This window comes from Mauremys reevesii, linkage group 13 (assembly GCF_016161935.1).
Source record: "Mauremys reevesii isolate NIE-2019 linkage group 13, ASM1616193v1, whole genome shotgun sequence".
NCBI lineage: Eukaryota > Metazoa > Chordata > Testudines > Geoemydidae > Mauremys > Mauremys reevesii.
This window is the reverse complement of record NC_052635.1, coordinates 19,972,272-19,994,863: the sequence shown is the minus strand read 5'-3', so window position 1 is coordinate 19,994,863 and position 22,592 is coordinate 19,972,272. Positions and strand designations below refer to the sequence as shown.

The 22,592-nt window shown below is 56.9% G+C and overlaps 1 protein-coding gene across 21 annotated transcripts in view; it reads right to left on the bottom strand.

Annotated features, from left to right (window-relative positions):
• Positions 1-22,592, bottom strand: part of CHD6 (chromodomain helicase DNA binding protein 6) — a 213,146-nt gene that overhangs the window by 47,631 nt on the left and 142,923 nt on the right. For all 21 annotated transcript variants that reach the window (XM_039499177.1, XM_039499181.1, XM_039499184.1 and 18 more), the window contains 6 exons: positions 21,205-21,460; positions 20,603-20,813; positions 17,357-17,552; positions 16,495-16,659; positions 9,000-9,179; positions 7,102-7,212 (listed from right to left, as the gene is read on the bottom strand). In XM_039499177.1, the coding sequence (XP_039355111.1) occupies positions 7,102-7,212; positions 9,000-9,179; positions 16,495-16,659; positions 17,357-17,552; positions 20,603-20,813; positions 21,205-21,460 (1,119 nt within the window). The remainder of the gene's footprint in view (positions 1-7,101; positions 7,213-8,999; positions 9,180-16,494; positions 16,660-17,356; positions 17,553-20,602; positions 20,814-21,204; positions 21,461-22,592) is intronic.

Sequence of the window (22,592 nt, the reverse complement as noted above, 5' to 3'; positions counted from 1 at the left end):
TGATAATAAATTGCATGAGGAGGGAGTGGCCTTGGCCTAAAAGGCTGTCTCTAGAGTTTCCTCCTGGGGGCTGGAGTGTAAATTTCCAGGGAACATAGAGAGTCCTTTGATGAATGCAGGGACTTGAATCCTTTAATGAATGCAGTTAGACAAACACCTGTCAGGGATGGTCTATATAATACTCCGTCCTGCCCTAAGTGCAGGGGACTGGATTACGTGACCTCTTGAGGTCCCTTCCAGTCCTACGATTCTATGATTCTATGACTCATCTGTTTTCTCACTGAAGATATTTGATTCACTAAAGGGGAAGTCCTAGATGGCGTTTTGGATCTCCCTAGAAAACCCTGATGATTGCAGCCAAAAATTCCTCCTGATGACTACGCCAGAGGCCAGACTTCTGGCAGCTGTATCCACTACTTCCACTATGGCCTGGAGAGCTGTTTTTGCCATTAGCTTTCCCTCATTTATAAAGGACTGAAATTGGGCTCTATCCTCTGTGGGAAGCTTATCTATGAAATTCGCAAGCCTAGAATAGTTATTGAAGTCATATTTCGCTAACAGAGCTCGGTAGTTAGCAACACGAAATTGCAGGCCTCGGAGGAGAAGACCTTTTTTTCCAAGGAGGTCCAGTCTTTTAGAGCACTTGCCTGTGGGGATGGTCCTTTGATAGTGTACCAAGCTCTTTCTGTAGCTACCTGTACCACCAGTGAGATGGGGGCAAGGTGGGAGAACAAAATATTCCTTAGTGGGAATATCTCCGCTCGGCTGTCTTCAGAGTAGGGGCACAGGATGCTGGATTGAGCCATACACTGTGGCTGGTTCTAGGCTGGCTTCATTAACCAGGAGGGCCATCTTGCTTGGTCCCTGAGGTTTCAAAATATCCAGAAGTTGGTGTTGAGGGTCCTGGGCTTCCTCCAGTGGGATCTGGAGGTCGCTGGCAACTCTTTGCAGTAGCTCCTGGTACTGCCCATTGTCATCCAGCAAAGACAGAGAGGAAAAAGTGATCACTTTGTCCAGGGATGATAAAGAGACACCCATCAGAACTGCCACTACCTGCAGATCTGGGTCAACTTATTCCTCCTCGTACACTGACAGATGCAGTTGGCAGGCGGGAGAGGAGCAGTACAATTCTTGAGAAGGGCCCAGATGCTTAGCATACGGCTCCACGGACCCCAACAAGGCCAGAATAAGGGCATCGATCGGTTGTGGGGGACCTCAATGAAATCAGAACCAGAGGTGCCTGGGGAGGTCATACCCTGAGGAGCAGTAAGCGTGACACTTAGACTGTCTGTCAGGGCTTGACAGTCTCCAGGGAGAAAATGGAGCAGTTACCACCTCCAACACCTCCGAGTCCAAAAACTGCTCTACTGGTAGTGGCTGGACCATCGGTAATGGGGGGGCTTTAGCTGAGCTGGTCCTTAGGTTCTGTTTGTGTTAAGCCTCACCTGACCTGGACAAGCTCAGGGAGGGAGCACATCTCTCTCCTTATGCCCAGAAGTGCCCTCTACTCTCAAGGGAAGCCCTTGAGAGTAGAGAAGTCTTTGGGTTTAGGTACTGGAGGCTCTGCTCCTAGGCACGTGTTTGGAGGAGCACTGCTCATAAGTTGAGGCTGATGTACAGGGGGTCTCCCTGGCCTGGATCGGAGAGGAGCCTCATAGCCTTCTCCATCAGGTACTTCCTCAGGTGAAGCTCACGAGCTCCTCGGTTCCTGGGAGGGAAGGAGCAACAGATACAGCACTTTGCAGGGATATGTGCCTCACCTGGACAGTGGGGACAGCGTTGATGTTCGTTGCTGATAGAGAAGGAGCACTGGGAAGACATGCAATTCTTGAAACATGGGCATAGTCCCAAACCTGGGGAAGGATTCCCCAACTGGGGAAAAAAACACACTTACTATGAACTTTAACTAACTAGTATGCTAAGAAAAATAGCAATTTACAAATGCCTTTATAGGTGTTATAAGAGCTAGAGGAGGAGAAGACACAGGATTCCGACTCAGGCCAGGTGGTAGTAAGAAGGAACTGGAGAGGTGTCGGCCTGCAGTGTCTCTTATACCCTTAGTTGGGAGCACGAGGAGATCTATGGAGCAGGCCAATGGACACTGCTTGGAAGAATTTTTGGACTCGGGTGCATGGCACGCATGCGTACCCATGTGTGGAATACACATTGGGACCAGCACTCCATGAAGAATGAGTGTGTGTATGTGTGGCAAGGGTGGGAATGACAATCATTTGCAAGCACAAAATAGTGCCTGAGATACCACAGGCGAAAATTAGGCCCAACAGCTACAAAACTACTTACGCTTAGTAGCTGACTCATCTCTGACTCACGCCCCACCACTCCCAGGCAACACAAATGGTGGGGTAAATGCTGTGCTTCAGGGTGGAATAATTTACTTGTAGAGGGGGTAAAGGGATAGGGCTGCGACAAGAGAATCAGCCGATGGAAAGGTGCACAAAGGTGTAGGATATAACAGCACAAAAGCACCCCGCACCAACTGGAGTCACACCATACCCGTATTGGTTGCTGGTCCTGCTGAATCTCATCTCTCCAGTAACACAATGTCAGAATCAGGCACACAGAGACACACACACACACACACACATAGTCAAGCACACAAAAAGTCAGGCACGCAGACACACGCAGTCAGGCACAGGCATGCAGTCAGGCACACAGACACATATACACACCTCTTTTCCTGTTAGAACAGTGAAATCTGAAGAGCTGCTGTGAAATGTTGCCCATTAAGCCTCCCCTTTGCTACCATCTAAGCCCATCTGCTGTTGCTGCCCTAGCTGGAATTTCAGAAGCCAGAACCCCTTGGGAGGCACTGAAGATGGCTGCACGGAGGTTTGCACTTGCCAAAGAAAGCTGGAAGGGAGAGGCCCAGCTGTTTGGCTGAGCATGCAGGCCCGGCAGAACATGCTCCGAGAGCAGGATCAGAGAAACAGACTCCATCTGTTCACTCTTTCTTCCAAGTAGGCAAAGCCCTCATTCTTTGCGTTTAATGTTCTCTTCTAGAAACATCTTCTACCACGGACGGGGCAGGCAGGTGCCACAGGGAGCTGGGGCTGGGGTGGCTGGTACTGGCTAGGAGATGTTCCCAGAGGCTATGCCGTGAACATTCCTGAGGCTCTGCTGCTGGAGAAAAGGCCGACTAGCAAGTGTCTGGAAATAGCCTGGCCTCTCAGGATACTTCAGCTGCCATATTTACCCACTATCACTACTGGGTAAAGAGAAGTTTACATATGTGCAGCATGGCAGCAGACACAGCAGAACCACCTGCAAACACTCAGTTATCCCAGTGACCCACCCAAGCGCAGGACAGCTGAGAGGATTCCCTGGCTGTGCATTTACTGTCTGCATTTCTCTTATCTTGGACAACAGCAACAAGCTAGTCAGTTCCACTTCCCTGTTCCCCTGCACTAGCCCAGTGCTGTGATGTTGGATTGCAAACATCTCCATCCAACATTTTTAATTCACAGCAATGCCCCCGTTGTTTTATTGATGAGGTTTCTGTTCATATTAGGTTCAATAGAGGGGTTTTTCTTTTAGCAGACAAAGCCCAATGGTTGGGCCTGACCAATGCTCTCTTGGAAACAAACCCAGACAATACAAAGCCAGGCAGAGGGCACTAATATACACAGGCTTTACGGGGCGGCATAGGCATGATCAGAACAGCATGACTCCTATGGCCTGGGGATTCCAAACCCCACCCCCATAGCAATATGTCATGCACCCTGACTCCACTGCACTCCCAAGGCACTTTAAAGTGAATTAAGTAACCCTCTCCTCACGGGAATTATTAATCACTTTCATTCACAAAAACAGACCAGGAGAGGAAGAAGCTGTGCTGCTGCTGTCGCTTTGCAAACCCCCTAGCACGACACCAGCTCACCCACAGGAGCTTCCTTTCAGCAGGAAAGTGTCCCCAAATTCTGCCCTGTCAATGCAATAGGCTCCAAGGCACAGGGCTCCTCTCACTGCACCACGCTCTGACAGCAATGGCTGCAGCCTAACCAGATCCAACTTCTGCAAGACCAAAGTGCGTGTAAGCATGTGCATGTGAACACATGTGCGTGTGTACACATGTGCACATATAGGGAAGGGAAGGGAAGGGAAGGGAAGGGAAGGAATTTGGGCCAAACAGATGCAAACAAAGGAATTTAAGTACAATTCTTCCATTCCCTTTTACAAAGCTGATGTATAAATCACCAGTCCCTCCCCCACGGACATGCTAGGGCAGTGGTCAGTAACCTGTACTCCTGCTCTTTTTGCGGATACAGACTAACACGGCTGCTACTCTGTAACCTGTAGATTGTCCTCGACACTTTCCCAGCCGATTATGATCTCTAGCCACTAAAAGTCTGGTGGTGCAGCAGGGCTGCCGCTAAGGCAGGCTCCCTGCCTGCCCCGGCCCCACACCACTCCCGGAAGCGGCCAGCACATCCCCACAGCCCCAAGCAGAGTGTGGGGGGAGAAGGGTCTCTACTGCTGTTCCTGCCTGCAAACACCATACCTGCAGCTCCCATTGGCCGGGGGCCGGGAACCGGGAACTGTGGCCAATGGGAGCTACGGTGGGCGGTGCCTGCAGAGAAGGGGCAGTGCGGGGAGCCACTTGCTCCCCCCACCCCCACACTGGCCCCTTCTGGGAGTGGCATGGGGCTGAGGCAGGCCGGGAGCCTGAATTAGCCCTGCTGCACGGCGGACTGGGAGCTGCCTGAGGTAAGTGCTGCCCGGCGGGAGCCCACACCCCAACCCCCAGCCCTAAGCCCCCTTCCCAGAGCCAGCAACCCATACCCCCTCCTCTACCCTGAACCCCCTCCTGCACCCCAACACCCCGCTCCAGCCCTGACCCTGCTCCCAGAGCCAGCACCACACACTCCCTTCCTGCACCCCAACCCTCTGCCCCAGACTCAGCCCGGAGCCCCCTCCCATACTCTGAACCCCTGAGCCCCAGCCCAGAGCCTGCACACCCTCTTGAACCTCAATCTCCTGCCCCAGCCCAGTGAAAGTGTGTGTGTGGGGCAGGGAGAGTGAGCAACAAAGGGTTGTGGGGGGGGGGGGGGGGTATGAGTGGGATAGGGCTTTGGGGAAGGGACAGGGAAGATCCTGGGTTGTACTTAAATTCAAAAAATGATCTTGTGAGCAAAAAGTTGGAGACACTGTGCTAGGGTGAGCCATGGGGACTTTCAGCCTGCAGCAATAGCAGTGCTGGTTTGCAGTGATGCCTCTTGAGCAGAGCACGGATACTGCATCTCACAGACCGACCCATATTTCCACAGGATTCCCTGGGACATGGCCTCTGGGTGCAGCCCAGGCTATCAGGGCCTCCCGCAGCCGGCAAGCCACATGTGGCAGCTCCTGGTTAGCATTTTACCATCACCACGATGCTGCAACAGCTCTTTAAAATTCCTCCGTGTCGCCACTGGGATGGGCAAACAGCACACTAATAACAGCCTGGGCATGAAGGGATAAGTCCACTGTTGAAATTAAACAGGGCTCCGTGAGGCACGATAGACCCCTGGCACCCCTCTCTGATGAGAGCCGCTCCCCACAGAGCCACCTAATTGCCATTCAGCTGGATTTCTGGTTTAATGCATACACTAAATGATAGAAAAAAAACTGCTGGAGGCCTGGGGTTAGCGCCTCAGCCACGGAGGGATCAGGGCCAGGCAGCGGTGTCGGTGACGCCTGGTAAATGCTCAGTCCTGCTGTTGCGGCAGTGAGCGGCCCGAGTACTTGGGCGAGGGATAGCTCAGTGGTTTGAGCATTGGCCTGCTAAACCCAGGGTTATGAGTTCAATCATTTAGGGATCTGGGGCAAAAATCTGTCTGGGGATAGGTCCTGCTTTGAGCAGGGGGTTGGACTAGATGACCTCCTCAGGTCCCTTCCAACCCTGATATTCTATGATTCTACTAACAAGGTCAGTGGGGCAGAGACAGCTGCTCCCATGAGAACCCTGGCTAGGTACTGGCTGGTACACAGAGCAGCCTGTCCTTGTTATGGCAAACCCCCACCTCTGCCCACCCACTGCTCCCTACCTGGCCCATGGGCCAGGAATCAGTGAAGGGGTGGGGCCATGGCAGGAGCTGGCATGGGAGCTGACAGCGGGAGGGAGGGGCATGCCTGCGATGCTGCCTGTGGGGGTCGCCCTGTGTTCCAGCACTCAGCCAGGTGCTGAGGAGGAGTGAGCACCTCTTAGCACTCTGAGGCTTAAGTGAATAAAATAGCCAGGATCCCTGGTGCAAAGCCACCTGGCCAGCCCCATTATGAAACAGCATCCACCCCTCCTCCCCACAGAACTAGAGGGGCTGAATCCACCTCCAGGGTTGCTGGGTCAAGAAGGGCCCCAGGGCAGATGGACAGGGCCTCAGGCTGTGCTAAAACACGTTTCTTCCTGAGTGCTGGGAGCTGCAGCCAGTTGCAGTCCATCACCCACATGGCAGCAGAGCCAGGAGAACCCAAGTACACAGCACCAGGCAATAAATGCAGCTGAGGACCCATGTGCTCCCTCCAGGGCAAGGCTTTCTTGGATGGGCATGACCATAAGACTGGGTCAGACCACGGGTCCATCTAGCCCAGTATCCTGTCTTCTGATAGTGGCCAATGCCAGGTGCTTCAGAGGGAATGAACAGAACAGGGCAATTATCAAGTGACCCCCTTTTGTCCACTCCCAGCTTCGGGCAGTCAGAGGCTTAGGGACACCCAGAGCATGGGGTTGAAACCTTGACCATCTTGGCTAGTAGCCATAGATGGACCTGTCCTCCATGAACTTATCTCGTTCTTTTTTTAACACTGTTATAGTTTTGGCCTTCACAATGTCCCCTGGCAATGAGCTACTGGACACTTGGGCTCTGCACTTGCACCGACCGCAGCCCTGGGAGCGCAGCACTGCAGCACACCTGTTCTGCCTGAGGGGGAGGGCTTGGGATCCACACAGCCTGCAGCTGGGTTTGTTAGCAATGGAGACGTGTGCATGTGTGGCTGCCCAGAGGAGCATGGAGGAGTGTGCAGATGCACAGAGGAGCATGTGTGCGTGTGGAGGAGCGTGCGTGTCCATGGAGGAGCATGGTTGCCCGTTTTCAGGCCGTACTCTACCTTTTCATTCTTCGCATCTGTGTCCAGCTCTGCTATCTTAGCCCACTTCTGCCAGAAGTTGGGGTCATCCAAGGAAATGTCAGTTCTGTTCCCTGAAGCGACAAAGCTGGCCTGGGGGTGAAGAAAGAGTCAGTTAACAGTCTGCAATCCATCCTCAGCAACAGCAAGAGAGGCTGTGTGCTCCCACCTGCCCCGTCTGTACAAAGAAGGGATCACTACCAGCCACCTCTTCATTTGCTAAGGGGGGTCAGGAGCCAGGTTTGTTTCCAGCCCCCTGGAAATTCAGTCCTGGCAATGGATAAGAGGTGGGACAGCCCCACCCCATCCAGCAGTGCCCAGATTGCCAGCCTTGGGAGCACAATGCAATACCGCTTTCATGGGCTCCCTCCTCTATAGCAGGCGTCTCAGCTGAGCTCTGATAGCACTGATGTATGGTGCACTGCACTCTCCCTGCCCAGCGATGGGAGTGCACAGCAGAGCCAGCCATTGCCCCTGTGCTTCAAGAATGGACACTGAGCTGGTGTCTCTGCTCCAGAGGCACAGGGAGAGCAGTACTGCAAGAATAACGGCTCTGCATCCCCAGACTGCTTGCAGCCCCTGCTATCAAGCATGAGTGCGCTGCTGCTCCTCTAGCAGGGGTTCCATGGGGCAGACAGACCCACAGATGATGCACACATGGCAGCAGGTTCCATGGGGTGGAGAGACCCACAGACGCTGCGCACATGGCAGCAGGGGTTCCATGGGGTGGACAGACCCACACATGTTGTGCAGATGGCAGCAGGGGTTCCATGGGGCAGGGGCTGGAAAGACTTTGGATAAATGTGCTCAGGCCCCCAGGACAAGGCCAACCCTGCAAGTTCCCCTGGGATCTGTAAGAGAAGCTCATCTCTTTCCTTCTCACACTTCCTCCCCACAACAGAGGGCGCAGGCCTGGCTCAGCCCTGAGGGATCCAGGACAATGGCTCTAGCAGAGGGGCGGGAGGAACACACAGGGAGCCCTGCCATTGGGATGCAGCTGGCAATCACTAGAAGGAGCAGACTCCAGCTCCCTCTCCAGGGCCATGGGGCCTCCAGTGGTCCCTGCTGAACAGGTTCTGGACCAGGCAAGGTCTCTATACAGCCAACCAGTATCGCTGGGGCCTTCATGACAGCCCTTTGTGCAGCTGCGGTGCAACATAGACGATGACGCACACTGTCGAGGAATGCCTGCTGACTAGGTTCAGCAGTGGCCTAGACGAATCGCATCACGCCACTGAAGATGCCATTGCGTGGCTAGACGACTATGCACACGCTAAATAAATAAACTGATGTGCAAGCGAGCAAATCTGCCGAGTACAAGGGATCTCCTCAGAACAGAGCAGCATCTCCTGGAGGTTCCTGAGGTGGGGGAAGGGATCTCTTCTAGAGCTGAGAACAGAACCCCCGTCTCACTCTAACTGCTAGAGAACACTCCCCAGCCCAGCATGGATCGTCCAGACACGGTGAGGAACACAAGAGCCTGGGGAAGGCTTCACAAGAGACATCCATCCTGGGTGAACTGGACAGAGGCCAAGCTGAGCTGCTCACATGGCCACCCCTCGCTGCCACATGCTGGCCACGGCTTTCCCTCCTACTCCTGTTGGTGTTCCCATCCGGCGCCCTCCCATGCTGCCCTGCTTTCTGTACCACCTGGACTCAGCTCATGACCTCAGCCTGCCCTTGGAGCGCCTGTGAGTCCGTGCAGGGCAATGGCTCAGCAGGGATGGGACGCAGGCTGCACTGACACACACAGAGGAGCTCAGAAAGCAACAGGCCAAGCCAAGAGCAGGGAAACGAAGTCTGTGTCCCATCTGCCCAGTGCACCCCGGCCTCGCCCACCCAAAGCAGGCAGGCAGCCCCCCAGGCAGCACGCGCGGCACCTTAGCAAAGGTGGAGCCCTTCCCCTCCGACTGGATAGTGATCGTTTGGGTTCTGCGCTGCAGGATCTGATCGATATCTTCCTCACAGAACTTGGAGCCTTCATCTTCCTCGTCCATTAAAGCCCCGTACGCTCCTTTCCGTAGCAAGTCCTCGACCTCCATCTTTGAGAGCTGCTGCACCTGCAGAAGATACAGGATGTCAGCACTGTGCCAGCCGCCCGAGAGCTGGGGCTGACCTAGGAGCGCAGGCATGAGGGATGGAGGCTCCCTCCCCGAGCCAGCCCTTGAAGGCAGAGGCATCTAACAGCCCCAGAGCCATGGTGCTAACTGGAACCGCAGTGCCATCCCTGCAGATGGTGCCTGTAGAGCTGTGAGTGCCTGCAATGACTGTGCTAGACTGCAGCTGAATGCCCCCAGACACAGCCCGCTTCTGACCCCAGAGTGGACAGGAGGGATCTGGGTGAGATCAAACAAACACTCAGAGGGAAAGTGAGGCAAAGGGCTGGGTAAAACCACAGCCCCTCTGCCGGGCTGCTCCCTAGAACTCCTGTTAACGCAGCTGCCCTTCCCAGCAGGGGACCTGCCCACACACTCCCAGCAGGGCTCTGCAGCTCCCTCTGGCCTAGGAATAATCCAGTCAAGCTGCAAGACTTCACCTTCTCCACACGGGTACCTGGCTCTTCTCCTACCCCCACCCCTCCCTAGGAGTCAGGGCTGTCACACGGGTGTGCTGGATCTTTAAGCTATCTTGTTTATGATGCCATGGCAAAGGACAGTTACCTGTTCTGTAACTGGCGTTCTTTGAGATGTGTTGTTCAGGTGTATTCCACAGTAGGTGTGCGTGCTCGCCACATGCACCGGTGCCGGAAGTTTTTCCCTTAGCAGTACCCGTAGGGGGGAGCACAGCTGCGACCCCTGGAGTGGCGCCTCTATATTGCACTATAAGGGGAGCCGCGCGCTCCCCCCACCCTCGGTTCCTTCTTGCCACACAACTCCGACAGAGGGGAAGGAGGGCGGGATGTGGAATACACCCATCCCTTCCAACCCTGATATTCTATGATTCTATGAACAGGTAACTGTCCCTTCTTCTTCGAGTGATTACTCATGTGTATTCCACAGTAGGTGACTCCAAGCTATATCTGATGGAGGTGGGTAGGAGTTTAAGGGTTTCCGGGATGGAGCACCGCCCTACCAAACCCGACGTCATCCCTTGCTTTTGAGACGATCGCATAGTGCGAGGAAAAGGTGTGGACAGAGGACCACGTGGCAGCCCTACATATGTCCTGGATAGGGACATGGGCTACATAGGCGGTCGATGAGGCTTGCGCTCTCGTAGAATGTGCCTTTACGATAGGCGGCAGGGGAACCCCTGCCAAGTCGTAACACGTGCGTATGCAGGAGGTGATCCATTGGGAAAGGCGCTGGGTGGAAACTGGTTGCCCCCTCATGCGCTCTGCCGACACAACGAACAGTTGCGAGGATTTCCTGAACGGCCTGGTTTGGTCCAGGTAAAAGGCCAGCGCTCTACGTATGTCTAGTGTGTGTAGGCATCGTTCCTCGTTGGAGGAATGGGGCTTAAGACAGAGTACTGGTAGGAAAATGTCCTGATCCATATGGAAGGCAGAGACCACCTTCAGAAGAAACACAGGGTGTGGGCGAAGCTGGACTTTATCCCTGTGGAAGACCGTATATGGGGGTTCTGAGGTCAAGGCCCAAAACTCCGAGACACGATGGGCTGAGGTGAAAGCCACCAAGAATGCCACTTTCCATGACAGGTGGGACCAGAAACATGTGGCCAAGGGTTCAAATGGAGGACCCGTTAGGCGGGATAGCACTAGATTCAGATTCCATTGAGGGACCGGGGCCCTGGCGTATGGGAATGCACAAATTAAGCCCTTGAAGAAGCGGGAGGTCATCTGATGGGAAAAAACTGAGTGACCTTGCACCGGAGGGTGGAAGGCTGAAATGGCCGCTAAATGTACCCTGACGGAGGCAGGAGCTAGTCCTTTGGTCCTAAGGGACAGGAGGTAATCGAGAATGAGCTGGAGGGATGCGGCTGATGGGGAGGCGCCCCGCTCCCCAGCCCACCTAGAGAACCTAGACCATTTGGCAAGGTACGTCCTTCGTGTGGACAGCTTTCTGCTCTCCAGCAGAATGCGTCTGACATCCTCTGAACACCTTCCCTCCTCGTTTAACCATGGAGCAACCACGCTGTCAGGTGAAGCGCGGCCAGGCTGGGGTGGAGAAGGCATCCCCTCTCCTGGGAGAGGAGATCCGGGCGCAGCGGCAGCCTCCGCGGCAGGGGCCGCTAGAAGTTGCAGGAGGGTCCCGTACCAATGTTGGCGGGCCCAATCCAGGGCTATGAGGATAACCCTCGACCTGTCTGCCTTTACTTTTTGCAGGACCTTGCCTATCAGTGGGAACAATGGAAAGGCATAGAACAGTTGGCCTGACCACCGGAGGAGGAATGAGTCTGAGATCGCCCCCCTTTCTACCCCTGCCCTGGAGCAGAACTGGTGGCAGCGTCGGTTCTGAGTAGTAGCAAAGAGGTCGACCCGGGGAGCTCCCCACTCTCGGAAGAGCTGTCGGGCAAACTCCCAGTGGAGTGACCACTCGTATTGGCAGGAAAACAGCCTGCTGAGGTGATCGGCTCACACATTGCGCATGCCAGGTAGGTGGAAGGCCCGTAGGGAGATATCGTGGGCTATGCAAAACTCCCATAGGTCCAGGGCTTCCCGGCACAGGGCCGAGGAATGCGTGCCCCCCTGCCTGTTGATATAATACATCGCGGCCGTGAGGACTCTGACCTCCTTCCCGCAAAGGTGCAAACTGAACGCTATGCACGCCAGGCGTACTGCCCTGAGCTCCCTGATGTTTATGTGGAGGGACAATTCCAAGGTCGACCATCCGACACCAGGTCTAGTGAGGAAGGGGCTTCTCGGAAGGGAATCCCGTTCAGCATGTTGCTCAGGAGGGACCACCACTGCAGAGTGGCCGCTGCGTTGGGTAATATTGTGACAACCTTGTCTAGGCTGTCTCTGGACTGGGAATACTAGGAGGCCAACCAGAGCTGGAGGGGCCTCATTCTGAGCCTGGCATGCCGCACTACAGACGTGCATGCTGCCATGTGACCTAGGATTTGAAAGCACACTCTTGCCGTGGTCACAGGGAAGGTTGTGACGGAGGCAATGAGACTTTTGAGTGTCTCAAACCTGTCCTGGGGGAGAGGCTGTGGCCTCTAGGGAGTCTAGCAGGGCCCCTATGAAGTGTATGTGCTGGACCGGTACCAATGTGGACTTGGCCTCATTCACCACTAGGCCCAGACCTGCGCATATGGACAGCAGGAATTGCATCTATGCCTGTATTCGGGACCAGGAGTTGCCCTTGAGGAGCCAATCATCCAGGTAAGAGAAAATTTGCAGCCTGTTCCTCCGGAGGTGGGGTGCCACCACCACCATGCATTTGGGAAAAACCCTGGGGACCATGGAAAGGCAAAAAGGGAGGACCGCAAACTGATAATGGTCCTACCCTACCAGGAAAAAGAGGAAGGGCCTGTGACCCTTGAAAATAGGGTGGAAATACGCATCCTGGAGGTCCAGGGATGCGAACCAATCCCCTGGGTCTAAGGAGAGAATGATGGAGGTCAAGGATACCATGAAGAACTTGTAACGGACCATAAACCCGTTGAGATTCTGCAGGTCCAGGATGGGCCGGAGCCCACCTTTCGCCTTTGGGATCAGGAAATACTGGGAGTAAAACCCCTTGCCCTGGAATTCTACTGGCACCCTCTCTACCGCGCCCAAGTCGAGGAGGCGCACCACCTCCTGGCTTAGAAGGGGGACATGTTCCGGTTCCCCGAGGTCCTCCCGGGGCAGGGGATGGTGGAGGGGGGGTGAAATAGTGCTGAGAACCCACTAGTCCGATGTTATATGGGACCATTCCACTTGGAATGCAGATAAACGGTTGCAGAACACGAACTTTATTAACTGGGGGGCTTCCGCGGCAATAGGCCCGGTGGCTCCCCGCAAAGAGTAAAAAACGCCTCTTCCCCTGCTTCTTGCCCTTCAAGGGACCTGGTCGCGGGGCCGAGCAGGACTGACGCTGGGACCTGTGTCTCTGCTCCCTCAATCTCTTGGGCGGGAGCTCCTATGTGCCCCTAGCGGGAGGTGCTGAGGTCTGCGGCCTAGGTTTGTCCTTTGCTGGCGGGACATATAGGCCCAGAGTTTGCAGGGTGGTGTGGGAGTCTTTCATCCCATGCAGGCGGACATCAGTTTGGTCCGCAAATAGCGCTTTCCCATCAAAGGGAAGGTCCTGCATCAAGGACTGGGACTCTGCAGACAGACTGGACAGGAGAAGCCAGGACACCCTATGCATAAATATAGCCGAGGCCATCGAATGGGCTGCCATGTTGGCTGCGTCCGAGAAGGCCTGGAGGGCTGCTTTTGCCGCTGCTGCCCTTTCCTCAACCAGAGCCTTGAACTCCTTTTTATCCCGCTCCGGGAGAAGAGGCTCGAACTTCAGTAGAGACCCCCATAAGTTAAAATCATAGCAGCTCAAGAGGGCTTGGTCATTGGCCACCTTGAGCTGGAAGCTCGCGGAAGAATAAACCTTCCTGCCAAAAGAATCCAGTCTCCTGGTGTCTTTGTCCTTGGGGGTGGGCACAGGCTGACCATGGCATTCCCGGTGGTTGACTGACTCCACCACCAAAGAGTTGGGTGCTGGGTGGGAGTACAGGTACTCGTGTCCCTTAGCTGAGACAAAGTACTTCCTCTCCACTTTTTTGGAGATAGGTGCCAAGGAAGCTGGGGTTTGCCATAGAGCAGTCGATATGTTGGCTATCCCTTGGTGGAGAGGCAGGGCCACATGGCCCAGTGCCGAGGAGGACAGCACATTGAAAAGGGTGTCCAACGGCTCCTCCAGCTCCTCAGCCTGGAGTTGGAGATTTGAGGCCACCCACTTGAGGAGCTCTTGATGAGCCTTAAAATTCTCCTGTAGAATGGGCGGAGGGGCCACTATGGTCTCCCCCAGCGCCAGTGAGGGGGCCGGGCCGGCTCCCAGGGCATCAGGAGGTGCCGGTGGTTCGATCCCCAAGACCGAATCCGGATCTAGTACTGCCTGCTCGGTACCCGTCGACTTTTGACTCTATCGCTGGGGGGACACCGAATGGGCAAGGGATGCTCTGGCTACCGGGTGGGGTCTTGCCTGGGCAGGCAATTGTGGCCACGGTGCCCATTGACACCATTGCCCCTGCCACGGTGCCCCTTGCCACTGACCGGCTTGGGTACCAGGTGGTGCAAATTGCTCTTGAGGGGCGGTGCGGCTCAGTGATGGGCAGCTGGGTGCCGAAGCCGTGGTCGCCGTTGACCGCACGGTGTTGTAAGAGCAGCGGGAGCGTCTATGGTCATGTCGGTGCCGACCTCGAGATCAGGACCTCGACGACAAGGAGCGGTACTCGTCGGAGGTGCTGCTCTCATAGTCATCCCGGCAGTCGTAGCTATGACACCTAGGTGCCTGTCGAGGGGAGCTCCGGGCATGGTGTCTGGTGGAGCAGGCACTCGAACCTGAGCGTCTGTAACGATGGCATCGGGATCTGCTCCTGTAGCCACGATTCGAGGAGGAGCATCAACACCGCTTGTCTCAGTGCCTGTCCCCCCCGGTGGGGTGTAGAGGACCCTCGAGACTCCTGAGCGGGCGAGTCAGCCAATCTGAGCGGAGTGGAGGGCTGACACGAGCTAAGTGAAGACCTCATCAAACGGGGCAGCGCACGGTCCTCAGAGCGGGGACTGTGTCTTGCTTGAGAGGGCTGGTGTGCTCCCAACGGCGGCTTCTCCCGGCACCGGAAGGGAGAGGATATCATGTGCAGCCTGTGCAGCCTCCAGCGTCGACAGCTTTCTCACCGCAGGAAAGGCACGCGTGGACGGGACTGGATTACTCCACACAGCACGAGTCGGAGGTCTGGGTCCTGAGGGGGATCGTGGGCTGCCCACCTCGGGTCCGGCCTCACCCCTGTCTTTTTGTCACTGCCGCTGAGTCTTTCCCTGCTTCTTAGCAAGTGAGCAGTGCCGGGGTATTCACCCACGAAAGCTCATGCTGCAGAACGTCTGTTAGTCTATAAGGTGCCACAGGATTCTTTGTTGCTTTCACTCCGCACCGAGGACGCAGTGCTCGGTGCTGTGTCCGGACGGCGTGCCGGTGCTGGGGCCAACGCAGATTCCATTAGCAAGGCCTGGAGCCAGATATTCCTCTCTCATTTAGTTTGAGGCTTGAACTATCTACAGATTTTACAGCGGTCTGTAACGTGGGTCTCACCCAAGCAGCAGAGACACTGAGTGTGCGGGTCCTCCTTGGCATAGAACTGTGACAAGAGTCACACAACTTGAAGCCTGGGGCATGGAGAAGACGAGTACTACTAAGGCTAATAGGAGAGCTACAGCAAAGCTGGAGTGCAAACGTTCCAACTACTTTCACTGGCGGCAAGAAGGAACTGAGGGTGGGGGCAGTGCGTGGCTTCCCTTATAGTGCGATATAGAGGTGTCACTCCAGGGGTCGCAGCGGTGCTGCCCCCTACGGGTACTGCTAAGGGAAAAACTTCCGGCACCGGTGCATGTGGCAAGCATGCACACCTACTGTGGAATACACATGAGCAATCACTCGAAGAAGAACTGGCCACCCCTGCTGGTCAGAGTGCTAGGAAAGTTCAGGGTCCGAGATGGGAGAGCCCTACCGGCCCTCAAGACCCAGGCCCCAGCTCTGTTACTGGAAGCTGTTCGTGTGCTTTCATGCTTCCTGCTAAGCTGTCACCTCGTCCAGCTGGCAGCGCCACCTGGGCACAGCAAGCACCACCACGTGCCCTCTGCTCTCTCGGAGGCAGCTCCTATCCGTGGTAGTTAGTCTCGACAGCCAGGGGACAAGGCACCTTTGGGTATATTCAGCTGCATCAATGTGGGATCTCAGTGCCCCTGGGATCCTGGGGTAGGCTCAAAACTCAGTCCTTAGCGGACATTCATCTATCCAGAGCCACAATAAACCTAGCAGGGTCGGAAACCTCTGCTCAGGGCAAGCCAATGGCTAGACAAGCAAGCATGGCATGGGGAACAACTGTGGAGGCTCTAGAGCTGGGATAGCAGGGGGCTGCAGGTCAGGCCTGAGGGGCATTGGCAGTGCTGGGGGGCTGGGCTGGATGTTACAGGACAGGACTGATGTCCATGGCAGAGGTGCCTGCAATCTGCTCTGTCAGGGACACAGATCCTCCTCATGGTCTGCATGAATCCTTGGCTCCACACACTCACCCATGCTGTGCGGGCAAGCAAGTGGGATCTGTCCTATACTATGGACCACGGGCCTACTCCGGCGGCTCACCCCTGCACCTCTCTGCACAGCCATGGGCACAGGGGGCACACACAGACACAGCCACTCGGGGGAACACTGCAAGGAGCAGCAGAGCACAGAGCCATCCCATGGCCCCAGCCCCCAAGCGGGCAGACAGGCAGCCTACCCCATTGGTGCTGCCCTTGCGGTTGATGTCCTGCAGCACGGCCTTGTCCAGGCCCAGCTTCAGGCTGGCCTTGTCGAACATCTCACGCTCGTAGGAGTTCCTGGTGATGAGGCGATAGACCTTCACGGCCTTGCTCTGCCCGATCCGGTGGCAGCGCGCCTGCGCCTGGGATAGCAAAGGCCACAGTGTCAAATACAGGATGCAGGCAGCATAGGCACGGCTCTACCTCGTTCAGCCAGTACAGGAGCTCTAGGGCCCAATGGGCAGAGCCCAGCACCCACCCCTGCCCAGAGCACAACAGGCAGAGCCCAGCCTCTGCCTCCACAAGGTGTCCTAGAGCTGACCTGAAGGACCCACCCTAAGGAGCCTCTCTGCTGGCTGGCCAGCAAGGGGCAGTGAGCACCATGTGGATGTGATGCAGAGGCCTGTGCTGGACTCAGCGCCCCCTGCACCTGAGCTGCCCTCTGGGGCTTCCATTCACTGCAGTGCAGGCCACGCTGAAGCCAGGGAGCTCTCCGCAATCAACTCCGCATCCCCCCCCTTCCTGCCCCAAGCTATGCTGAAGCAGGCACCCGAGGGGGCAAGGTTCTGCCCTGCACCCGACCCCCCCAGCACAGCTGCTCCTTACTATGCAGCACTTCCAGCACCACTCTGCTCTGACTGCCTGGGCTGACATTCTTTAACTGGCCCCAGCGGTGGGTGGTATCTCATCCCGTGGTCCCATTGGCTGCCCCCAGCAATGGGCGGGGCCCCATCCCATGGTCTCATTGGCTGGCACACAACTCCTCTGCTCTAATCAGCACCATTATTCATGCAACCCCTGGTGCCCCACCAACACCATCATGGCCCTGCTCTGCAATACCTGGAGGTCGTTCTGTGGGTTCCAGTCCGAATCGAAGATGATGCAGGTGTCGGCAGCTGTGAGGTTAATGCCCAGGCCTCCTGCCCTGGTGCACAAGAGGAAGACGAAGCGGTCTGAGTCTGGTTTGCAGAAGCGATCGATGGCAGCCTGGCGCAGGTTCCCACGCACCCGCCCGTCAATGCGCTCGTAGGTGTATCTGTTCAGACAGGGAACGGGGGACACGGCCAGGTCACCACACAGCCTGCACCATGTGGAATAGGGCATCTTGTCTCTGCAGACCTAGCTCCTGGGGCTGCAGGGTGCCAGTCGCCAGACTCACAACTGCTCTGACAGCTCCAGGACACCCATTCCATGCAGGCACAAGGACCCTGGCTCCCCTGCTCCTGGGGCCAAGGGCAGCAAGGCTGAGCGATGGGGGCAGCCAACCCCACATGGCACAGGGGCCTACGGGCTGTGCAGCACCTGAGGGCAGGAAGCTCTACCATTCTGGAGCAGAGACAGGGCCAGGGGCTGCTCCCTGTCAGAAACCCATGTAGGAGCCTGCGTCGCTCAAAGCTCTGTGCCTGCATTTCCAGGAAGTCAGCAGGAGCCACACTGCAACAGAGGTGGGCCATGGTCCTGGCCAGCAGACCCTATGGCCTTGCCCCTTCCTGACCCTGGGGGCAGCGTTCTGCAGGGTTCCCCCTCCCTGAGGCTCCCCCACAGGAAGGCAGTGCAGCCTGCACCTGCTAGCTCCAGCCCCAGTACACAGTGGGCGATTGCGGGCTGGGGACACTCTGCTCTGCTGGTCACGATGGACAGGGCCTCTTGTATCAGTGCTGCCTGACGGGCATCCTGTGGGTCAAGCAGCCCGCACAGCCTGGGCTCCCCTGGGGCCAGCCAGCACCAGCTGTTGATTCCCCACCAGGAACCAGACTTCTCCTCTCTATGGCGGCAGGGCCACTGAGGGCTCAGCACTCAGCCACGAGGCTCCCTTGGGCCATGGGGAAGGAGTGATAGGCACAGGGGAGCCTTAGCTCACAAGGTCCTGTCTCCACCCCGACACTCCCAAGATGGGCCAACAGACAGGCCAGGGTGTGCCCAGGGAACGATGCTCTAAGACAGGGTTTCTCAAACAGAGGTTGCCGCTTGCGTAGGGAAAGCCCCTGGCGGGCCGGGCCGGTGTATTTACCTGCCCCGTCCACAGGTCCAGCCGATCGCGGCTCCCACTGGCCATAGATCGCTGCTCCAGGCCAATGAGAGCTGCTGGAAGCGTCAGCCCCACTGGCCGTGGATCGCTGCTCCGGGCCAATGGGAGCTGCGGGAAGCAGCGTGGGCCGAGGGACTTACTGGCCACCGCTTCCAGCAGCTCCCATTGGCCTGGAGCAGCGATCGGCCGGACCTGCGGACGGGGCAGGTAAATACACCGGCCCGCCAAGGGCTTTCCCTACCCAAGCGGTGTCCCATTTGAGAAACCCTGCTCTAAGATCTCTGGGGGAGCCAGCACTGAGGGGGGCTCTCCGGACAAGACACTGCACAGTAAGAACAGGCCTCCACACTCACCACTGGGGCAGACGGTAGTGAGGAATATTGGATAGGTGGGGCCAGATCCACCCCCATCCCCACCCCCACTCCGCACGTGCTGAGGGCACAAAGCCCATGTGAAGCTGCCCCAAGAGGCAGACATATTCCCGCAAGGTAAGAACAGAACAAAAGAGTCACCCCCTTTCTGGCACAGCAGGCACAGGCAGGGTCTTGAGGCTGCTCTAATATGTGCTGGGGGAAGCACACAGGGGTGTGCAGGGGCCTTTCTCCACAGCCTGCACTGAACACAGCTCGGCTGCCCCCCCGGCTTGGGACCCTCACTCATTGCAAACTGACCTCAGTGCTCACTGGCAGTGGGCGTGACACAGCATGGCACAGGGTGGGTAAGCAGCGCTAATGTAAGGATCCAGGAACTAGAGCCCAGGTCTGCAGAGCCTGAGATGGCTGACGTTCCCACAGTGCATTGGGAGGCTACGCAGAGCCCCAGCCACAGGGCAGTGTAGGGAGCAGGCGTTGCAGAGGCCCCAGAGCGACAGCCCTCTGACTGGCCATGTGCCCTATGAACCCTGGAGGGTGCCCCAGGAAGTTGTCTGTGCACTACACGGACTTTGGTCCTGCTGCGACTCCAGAACTCACCTCGTCTCCTCGTCTTGGCCTCTGACCCTGGCCTGTCGCACCCTGATTCCTTCCTCCAGCCTGGTACCTTTGATCTCTGATCTCCCACGCCGGCCTGACTTTGACCCTGACTCTTGCTAATTGAACCCAGCTCTAGCTCACTGACTGCCGTCCCTGATGTGTGGATCACAACCCAGCTGTGCCCGCTAGGTCCCTTATAGTGGGAAGGGCAGGGTATGAGCAGGGTGGGTGAAGGGTGTGGGCAAGGCAGGTGAGGGTGAGGGGCAGGGCAAGAGGGGCTGGATGGGCTGATCCATGTAAATAACAGAGCAGCATCTCTAAGCCGTTTTCCTGCCACTTCCTCTGGCCACTTCTCATCTCCCAGACGCAGCCCAGCGTGCAAGTAACTGAAAGGAATATGACCGTGGCAGCTGCGGAGGAGGGGGGTGGAGGTTGGGGGCTGGAGATGGGCAGAGATGGGGGCCAGAGGCAGGGGTCTATGCAGCTACCAGGACACCCAGAATCTCCCCCAGAGCACCTGGGAATGGCCCTGACACTCGAGCATCACCCCGATCTATCACCACCCTCTGCGGTTTCGCACGCAGCTCTTGCCTGGAGCTCTCCACCCTAGCCAAGGGGGACCTGGGCCAGACTGAGTGCTGACTCAGCAGTGCTGGGAGCACACCAGAGCCCAGCGCATGTCTGCCCAGTGACCCCTGCCCTGCACATCCGGCCAGGCTAAGCACAGAGGGGGAACCCCAACTGATTGGGCTGCATGGAGGGGCCAAGAGTCCAGGGTGGGTGAGTAGAGAATGGAGTGAGGAAGAGGAGGCTGCTGAGGGCCAAGTGAGCAGCATGTGTTGAAGGAGGAAAGCTGCTGTGACCTGGCTGCAGCTAGCTGGGGCCCCTCAAGCCCAGATGGCAGTGCTGTATTGAGAGCAGGGCCTGGCCACGCTCACCTGCACTGCACACCAGGGCACAGCCTGAGTTTGTCACCCAGCCCGTTCTGTGTGGGCAGGGAGGGCCGAGAGGGCACGTGCCTGATGACTGGTACACACAGCAGGGCGGGGGGAGTGGGGAGTGCCAGGCAGCGCAGGCTGTACTGACCGCCTCTGGATGAGATAGTCCTCCAGGATGTCCAGGCAGCGCACCATCTGGGAGAAGATCAGCACCTTGTGCCCACCGGCGATCAGCTTGGGCAGCAGCTTGTCAATCAGCACCAGTTTGCCAGCCGCCTGGATCATGGCCTGCAGCTGGAAGTCCAGCGCCTCTGGGCTGTGCGACTTACGGAAATCTTCCAGGATTTTCTCCTCCGCCCCTGCAAAGCAGGAGGGGAAATCAGCCCTGGCTAGAGCTGTGGCCTGCCTGCGCTGCCCGGGCACAGCCATCCTTGCTGCCTGGGCACAGCTGCCCTAGCCCTGCTCTCCACTGTCACATACTATGGGGTAGCAGGCCCCAGCTGCTGCCAGAGCCAGGCCCAACACCCGAACCAGATGGTCTAGGAAGCTGGTAAGTTGCCAGAACTACGGAGAGTAATGACTACACCTCACTCAATGCCCCTGGATGGGAGCTGCTGAAAAGCACCCGCCCTGGGTGGAGCTCCTCATCACCATGAGGCAGGGCGGCTGCAGCACTGGCGCAGCTCATGGTGCTGATGAGTTGGGCATGTTGGTTTGTCCTGCCCTGGTGCCCCATGCCCCACGGCTCACCATTGATGAGATAGGGGTGGTTGCAGCACTTGCGCAGCTCCATCATGGTGTTGATGAGGTTGGGCATGTTGTGCTGGTTGGCGCCCTTGGATAGGAAGGAGAAGTTCTTCTCTAGGATGGCCCGGTAGTATTTCTTCTGGATGTTGGTTAGCTCCACCTCGATGATGGTCTCCTGCTTCGGCGCCAGGTTCTTCTCCACATCATCCTTCAGCCGCCGCAGCATCATGGGCTTCAGGATTGACTGCAGCTTCTTCACCTGCCCAGGACAAGCGCAGACGCACTGTCCCTCCCTGCCTCATGCATGGCAGGCAGTGAAGACAAGTGCAGAGCCCTCCTGGGGCAGCCACCATGCGTGTGAGGGCTCTGTGCTAATCGCCTCCCAGGGACACCAGGGCAAGCCTGTTCTGCTAACACCGAAAGAGGACTTCTCCAGCTGCCAGCCCTGCAAACTGTGCTGGGGTCTGAGAGCCGGGCTGGGTAGGGCTAGCCTTGGTTACACCTGTGCAGCCCCACTGCTTTCACCTGGGCAGATGTGTGACTACCTGGCCTTGCGCCCAGAGTTCATAAACACTTCTGCCAGTGAGCCTGGCTTCCTCCCCAGAGCAGAGCTCATTCCCAGGAGCAGGCAGTCCAGGGAGCAGGTGGTCTGAGAGACGCCTGCTGAGCAGAGGCCCGTGTGAACCCTCACTGCACAGTTCATTGCCTCCCTCTGAGCACCCAGTTTATATCCAGCTCCTGCCTGAAGTGAGCCTGCCCTGTATGCCCCAGTGCGATTCCTCCCCTTGTGGGCACAAAAAGTGTTGCTAGCACAATGCAGGCAGCTGCTCTGAACTGGGCCTGTTGTGAGCAGAAGGGAGGTCCAGGGCTCCAGTCCCACAGGGATGCTGCTTGTTCTATGGCTCCATGGGCTGCACAGTGAGGAGGGGCAGAATCTGCAAGCTCCACCCAGGCTCTCAAAGAGCAGCAGCAGAGTCCTCCAGACGGACCCAACACCAGGAATTCCAGAGGGGGTGTGCAGAACCAGCTGACTGTGCGTGACAAGAACCTGCCCCAAAGGGCACAGCTTTTACAGAGCAGAGCCACTGACACACTGATTTAACTGCCCCCTTTGCATCTTTACATTTGGGAATGGGGACCAGGAGGAAGGACGTGTGCACAAGGGTGATCTGCATGCATGTAGAGGTTGTGCGCTGTATGCGTAGGGTCCATGCAAGTGAATATGCAGGGTGCGTACTGGATGCAGAGGGGTGTGCTGAGCATGCATGGGGTGTGAGTGTGCTGAACATGCAGGGGGGTGGTGAGTGTGCACAGAGAATATAGGAGATGTGCAGAGAGTACAGGGGAGTGCAGGGAGGTGGGGGGATGCGGTGTGTGCATTAGAGTGTGTG